We start from the raw sequence: 7,241 nt of genomic DNA, 5'->3' as shown, positions 1-7,241 counted from the left end.
TTCTTCGGTTTTCTTCATATCTGTCTCGGTTTTCACTTTGTTTTTTCTTTTCTTTATTTTCTCTTCGCTTTTATTTGGGTTTGTTTCTTTCTTTCTTGTTTTTTATCAGTTTTGTTCAAATACCAGATTAACATATTTAAATACATGGTCCACATTTTTCTATACACATTCAACTTTTATTTTGAAATTCTTGATTAACATTTTTCAAATACAATTTTAACATTTTTTAACACATGGGCACATTTTTCTATACACATTAAACATTTTTTGAATACTTGTTCGACATTTTTCTCAAATGCTTTATCAATATTTTTATATAAATGATCAAGAAAATTCACCCTTTTTTAACACATGGTCAACATTTTTTATACACATTTAACATTTTTCAAGTGCATGATTAACATTTTTTAAATACTTGTTCGGCATTTTTCCAAATGCTTGATGAAGATTTTTATATACATGATAAAAACATTCATAATTTTTTAATACATGGTCAACATTTTTTCTATACACATTTTTAACAATTTCCAAATGCTTGATTAACATTTTTTAAATACTAGTTCAACATTCTTTTCAAATGCTTGCTTAAATTTTTTATATACATGGTAAATCAATTTAATCATTTTTAATACATTGTCAACATTTTTTACTAGACATTTAACATTTCCAAATGCTTGATTAACATTTTGAAAAACTTGTTCAACATTTTCTTTAAATGCTTGATTAACATTTTTCTATACATGATCAAAAAAGCATCATTTTTTAATACATGGTCAACATTATTACTATACACATTTAAAATTTTCCGAATGCTTGATTAACATTTTTATTGAGTACATGATCAATTTTTTAATACATTGTTCATATACGTGATAAACATTTTCTCTATACAAATTACACTTTTTTAAATGCTTGGTCAACACTTTTGAAATGCTTTTTATAGATTTTTTTAATATATATTTATAATATATTAAAGTATAAATAAAAGTAAAAATTAAAAATAGAAAACGTAAAAAAACAGGAAAAGGAGGTTGTAGCCTCCTGCGGCTGGGCTGGCCCACCCGACACGAGCTTTGCCTCTGTCTCGCGTAAACCTGGGCATGGGTGGCCCGACCCGATAGGCCTGTCCCGAAGCCCGGCGTCCAGGTCGGGCTTGGGACCCACTTTCCAGCCTGCAGCCCGGCCCAAAGCCCGGGAAAACATGATTTTCAAGTTTTTTTATATAAATATAGGCATATCATTATAGTATTAATCCTTGAAAATAGTTATTTTATTATTTAAATACGAAAAGTAGGGATTTTGCAGAGCTACTACTTGGGCCAGTGCTTGGGATTTGGGGGTCAGGCTTTGTGGAACCCGGCCTGGCCCGGAGAATGCCCAGGTTTAATCTCGCGTACAATGAGATATAGGGGCGCCCGTCTAGCCAAGGGTGGCGTGGGGCGATCTTGCGGTTCCACTGGTTGGCATCAAGCGTCATGTTTGGCTGGCGGCATGGTCGTTGGACTCGCATAAGCTGCGGCCAGGGCACGCGAGCAGTGCGGTTGCCCTCCTTCCCACCCACGGGCCGACTCCAATGATTGCGCGACAGGGTTAGCTAATAGCACTGGTGAGGCTTCATGACGATATTGGAGGGGTGGTGCCGACGTCCATTTGGGCTCCCAATGTGGAGTTTGTGTTGGCTAGAAGCGCCTCTACCCCGTTTGGCATGGCTCACCACTGATGAATACAAATGGAGTCATGGTTCCATCTCACAGGTTGGCAACGGTTCGGCCTCTCCATGAGATCTGTCAAGGTGGTGAGGCATCAGGCTATGGACGAGAGTTTTGGATTAGATGGGGATCGATGCTGGTGATGAGGACTCGTCTGGCCATCATTTACCTCCTTGGAGGCATTGCCGAAGAGTACTTTCCTCAACACTCGCCCTGATCAATCGTTTGGGAGCGGTAGTGACGGCTTGTTGGTTGGGCCGGACTTGTTACCCATGGTTTGGTGGATAGTCATGTGCAAATCAGGATGAAATGTTTTGTGGTCAATGGGGATCGATGTCGGGATGATGGCGTTCCTTGGGTGTTGTTTCCTTGCTAAAGTTGTTGTCGAAGTTCTTGTTCAAGGACATCCTAGATGGAGAGCATATGATAGGTGTTGATGGTTCGTTTAGATTATCGTCGGATAATGTGAGAGTTGTTCAGTTTGGTCTGGTTTCCTTTATAAACTAGTCGGATGGTGTGTGAGTTATTCAGTTTTTGGTCTGGTTTTCTTTATAAACTGGTCGCTCCTTGTCCCGTCAAAAAATACTTTACTCCTTGTTCTTGCACGTGTCAGGATGAGTAGTAAAACCAAGGATTGCTATACATACGTTGTGAAAAAAGGTCAATTTTTTTTACAACCATGCACGGCTGTGCATATCCATAGTTTCTCACATCCGTTGTTTGTAGCTGTACGCATTTTGGCGTGTTTGGTAGGTTGTATACATTTCTCCTCGTACTCTCCCTCGACGCTCTGCTCCTCGTCCCTTCTCCTGGACTTTCTTCACGCCACGCTAACAACTGATACGCCACGCTCTTGACGGGATCGCTTGCCTGTGACTCCGTGCTAGGCATGTAGGACGCGATGCTGCGGGCACTGCAGTCGCCAAGGTACTCTAGTGTTTTCAGTGTGAAATATGTGATTGTTAACTTTTAATCATGTTCATTGTATGCAACCAAACAGCTTATAGTGCATCAGCCCAGCTAATGCAGATTACCAATCGTGAGAACCTACATGCAGCCTAACAAACCATGTGCACCATATGATTTTTACCTTGCATCTGCTCATTCTGGTTTTTACCGCTTTAGGCCCGCCCTGCCCAGTCTTGTTTTTACCATGCATCTGCTCGCCCAGATCCGCTAAGTGTCAAAAACATTATTATATTATAGGATGGTTAGAATAGTACTCAACTAAGACTAATCACAATGGAAAGTAACTTAGAGTATATGTTACTAGTCTATGTTACTATCTTCACAGTGGGTAGTAATATATGTGTTATGTCATGCATCACTTCATTTATTACTCCCTCCATTCCACAATGTAGTGCTTCCTCTATCTCCGTGCTTCAACTTTGACCGTAAATTTAACTACCAAGACCGATTGCGGCGGGAGCAAAAATTATATCAGTGAATTCGTATTCGAAAGAAGTTTTTAATTATGTAATTTTTTCACCCGCCGCAGTCGGTCTCGTTCGTTAAATTTATGGTCAAAATTCGACCTCGGGAAGCGCGGGCGCACTATATTTTGGAATGGAGGGAGTACGTTTTAGACTCATCTTTTTTGATATGTGTAATGTTACAGTAACTAGCTATGTTACCACGTGTCTCTCTTTCTTCATTAATTACATGCCACATCATCTATTTTATCTAGATAAGTGTGATGTTACCATCTATGTTACTCTCACTGTGGGTAGTCTAAGCGCAGGTAGTCTAAGCAAGCAGCGAAGAATGCTGGAAGGTAAGTAGCGGAATCTACTCCAAGATCCCACCAAATTGAAGAGGAACACATGGGATTCAATGCTCACCGAGAAGAAGAGAAACAGAGGTGAGGTGACCACTACTGCTCCCCCAATTTACTCACCCATTTGCTTGCTTCCTGCCACCTCAGATAAAGTATGAGTACCTAAATTAACGAAGGCAGTGCGTAGCAGTAGTAGTACGATCGATCGATCGGGTAGCGCCAGCTCATGGCAATGGCATCCATTAAATTTCATCACATTAAAACCAGAAAAAAAAGGTAGGAGTAAATTACATCGTTGTCGAACTGAACTCTCATCGATCGATCAGGTGATACATATGTGTGGATGGTTGATGACATGCTAATGCAATGCGTTATTCTGAAACAAATTTATGACTAGGTAACCGATCATGACGTGCCGCCGTCGCCGTCGCCGCCACCGATCAGTTCTTGGCTGCCACCGCTTCCGCCTGCACGGGTGCCTCCGTGTTCATCTCCTTCATTTTCTGACCGATCTCATCGACGGCGGCGGGGGCGGGGGCGACGGCGGCCCCCTTGGGCTTCTCTGCTGCCTCCTCCTTCGGCTTCTCTGCTGAATCCTCCTCCTTCTCGTCTTTCTTGTCGGTGCTCTCTTTCTCTGTCTTCTTCTTGAGACGTCCGGTGACGGCCACGGCCAGGGCGTCAGTGGCCTCGAATGCCTCCACGGGGAAGCTGCGGGAGAGGCCGCCGATGGCCTTGCAGTGGAGCTTGCCGGTGGGCGGGTCGTCGACGCAGATCTCGTGGAGGTTGACCCAGATGAGCATCTCCTTGGCCTTGACGCCGGAGATCTTCTTCAGGCGGCCCTTCTCGGCGATGGCGGAGACCTCGGTGGCGTAGGAGACGTGGCGGCCGGCCTTGGCGAAGTAGTGGTCCACCCGCTTCTTCTGCTTGAGCCACACGAAGCCGGTCTCCTCCACGTACCCGCACTCGATGATGTCCTTGAGCGGCAGGAGGCCGCTGGGGAGCTCCGTCTCCGCCAGCATCAGCCGCGTCTTCTCCTGCCCCGCCGCGTCGCCGGTGTAGATCTCCGCCTTGGCGCGAACGTCGTCGGGGATGAGCATCGGCATCGTCGCCGGCCGGACGGGTGGCTCAGCCGGAGCTTTGTAGGGTGGTTTTTCAGCTCGCTCGGTCGCTCGCTCACGCACGAGCTTCGCTTGCTTGCTGCAGCTGGGAGCTAGTGGGTGCGGCTTGGATGGGTGGAGAAGAAGCGTGTGAGCTGCGTGCTTATATAGGAGATGGAAAGGTGAACAATGATACTGTATGACTGATACGTATGATATGAAATGGCAGTGTAGTTGGGAGTTGTTTATTTATTACAGTAGAGTACTATTTATTTATTCAAAATGTTTTTCCCTTATCACGCAGTGGAGGACATGCATGGGTGGAGTGGCCATGCCATGCCCCATCCTTTTGCATCTGGATCCATTGATGCATTCAAGAGGGCAGGCATTCTTCACTCAATGGAGAAGCAAGTAGAGCATGAATAGGTAGTTCCTCATTTGTTTGATGTTCCCTGTTTTTAGGAAATATATGTTCTTGTTGGTTAGCTTGTTGCCGGCTTTGCCGTGCACGCGTCAAACTCGTCTCTATCTTTTTTTTATCTTTTTTTGAGGGGGAAGCTCTTCTCTTCCTGTAGCTTATAGAATGCAGGTTGTTAAGAATGGTTGTTTTGCTTAAGGGGTCTATTGGGTCCTGCTATTTAAAAAGCATATTTCAAAGTTCAATTTTTTTTTAAAGATTCTACACGTACATATAGATGAGATCTAAATATCTGTTAATTTTATTGGAAATGCCTTCCGGAGCTCCATCGAGCATAGATTTTTGAAAAAAAGAATCAGAAATCATATTTCAAAGTGTCAAAAGAATCTGAAAACAAATATACCTAGGTATGTGTACTACGTTCCTGCAAAATCTTTGATGTAATAAATTTTGGTGCGAACTACACAAAAAATCATGTGCTACTCACTATAAAGTCAGTGATTTTTTGTGTGTGTATCGTACGCCAAAGTATTTCATCATGAAAATTTACAGGAATGTAGTATAGACATCCTATATTTTTGAATTTTACTTGTGTGTAGTTCATTAGGTATGTGTGTATGTTTTTTCAGAAAAAATTTAACCTTAAAAATCTTATTTTTAATTTTGCAAAACCGAGGGCAAGAAATCCACACTTAAGTCTTAGTTGCTAGATATTTTCATTTGTGGGCTTCGCACTAAAATTTTTTTTTGTTGATCCATAATAGTGAAAAAATACATCTGTTATATGCATGTATTTATCTTTTGAAATAGCACTGAAATAGACAGAATACTTCATGAAAACACACACCAAACAGTCAAGAGTGTGTACATACTTGTGTAAAATATATATATTTTGAAACTATAAGATGCGCTTCTATATTATTTGTTCTCCTAAAGGGGCCCAATAGAATTGAGCTCATTTTGCAATATTCCATTTGTCTATCGCTAAGTTATATGAAACTTCTGTATACCTAAGTTGCCTTTTTACCTGGCCTTACATTTGCATCTGATGTATTTTTCGGTTTTATTTCCCTTCACGTGAGCAATTATTGGTTGATATCTTGCATACAATTATTTCCTAAATTGATCCTAGTTATCCATGCTTAGGGCTTGTTTGGGACTAATCTGCTCCATCAAAATCAGTTTCACTCAGCCAAATCTACTTTAGAGCAGTTCCACGCAAGAGTTGCAGCTCCACCAAAGAGAAGTTTATCGTGTTTGGCTTCCAGCTAGGTCCATCTTTAATAATGAGAAATTTGATGGAAAGAATATATTTGATTGGATGACATAGGAAGAAAGAAAGGGGTATCCACTTACTGGTGTGTTGACATCAGATTTTGGCACGGTCAAGAACTTAATTAATATGGCCTCAAATGGAGAAGTGATCTACATAAAAAAAATTGTATTGTCGATATGAACATCTTTAAAGTTTGGGCCATCGCCATCTGATCTCATCTCAAAGGCCGAAGTTGTGTTCGAAATACTGAGATTTTATATTCAGAACACTATTAGGCTGATTACGCCCGCAAAACGGCCTCATATCGAAAAACATTCTACATCAATTGTCTTCGTCTCGTCGAGACGATTGATTTTGATATAAAACTCATATCAATCCAAGATCGTATGTAAAAGTTACGGCCATCTGAGTGCGGACCTATCACTAGCCAAAAGTGGCGCGCCCCACCAGACACCCTGTCTGATGGGTAGCGCGAATAATAGCCTGTTTTGCGCGAGCTATTTGACCCTTAAGATGTCCTTTGATCAAAAAACGTTCGAAATGAAAGTTGTTCGTCTCGTCAAAACGGTCAAGATTGCTTTTGGGCTCGTTTCCATCCGAGGTCGTTTACCACCTCACAAATTACCTGCAAGATGCAGCCAGTCTAAACCGAACAGTTTTGGAAAATTCGGACAAAACCAATCCGAATTTGACTAGGGTTTTGGACGTGAATCCAAGTCTTTTCCTTGCACGGGAAGTCCAGCTGCCTCTTATATACCTAAGGGGTGACGGCCGATTGAACAACACACAATCGATCAAATCATCTACCACTTTTTATCTTTATCTTTTCTCCTTAACCCTAGTTCTTATTCTTCCTCGTTCTTCGTCTGTTTTTATTGTTGTAGGGCGGCGAACCTCGAGGCCCTAGGGGCGATCAGGTCAACCTAGGGCAGCCCATAGACACCGCGCGCCTTGACGGGGTCCC

General features: G+C 42.2%; 1 protein-coding gene across 1 annotated transcript; it reads right to left on the bottom strand.

Moving 5' to 3' along the window:
- Positions 1-3,724: 3,724 nt before the first annotated feature.
- Positions 3,725-4,740, bottom strand: LOC109779420 (uncharacterized). The gene has a single exon (XM_020338039.3). It carries the CDS (start codon positions 4,587-4,589, stop codon positions 3,927-3,929), a length of 663 nt encoding a protein of 220 aa, XP_020193628.1. The 5' UTR covers positions 4,590-4,740; the 3' UTR covers positions 3,725-3,926.
- Positions 4,741-7,241: the final 2,501 nt, after the last annotated feature.

The sequence above is a fragment of the Aegilops tauschii genome, chromosome 5, assembly GCF_002575655.3.
Source record: "Aegilops tauschii subsp. strangulata cultivar AL8/78 chromosome 5, Aet v6.0, whole genome shotgun sequence".
In the NCBI taxonomy this organism is placed as follows: domain Eukaryota; kingdom Viridiplantae; phylum Streptophyta; class Magnoliopsida; order Poales; family Poaceae; genus Aegilops; species Aegilops tauschii.
This window is presented reverse-complemented; position numbering and strand designations above follow the sequence as displayed.

What these genes read in the sequence shown, in the direction of transcription:
- LOC109779420 (XM_020338039.3), bottom strand. Translation starts at nt 4,589, where the DNA reads ATGCCGATGCTCATCCCCGACGACGTTCGCGCCAAGGCGGAGATCTAC.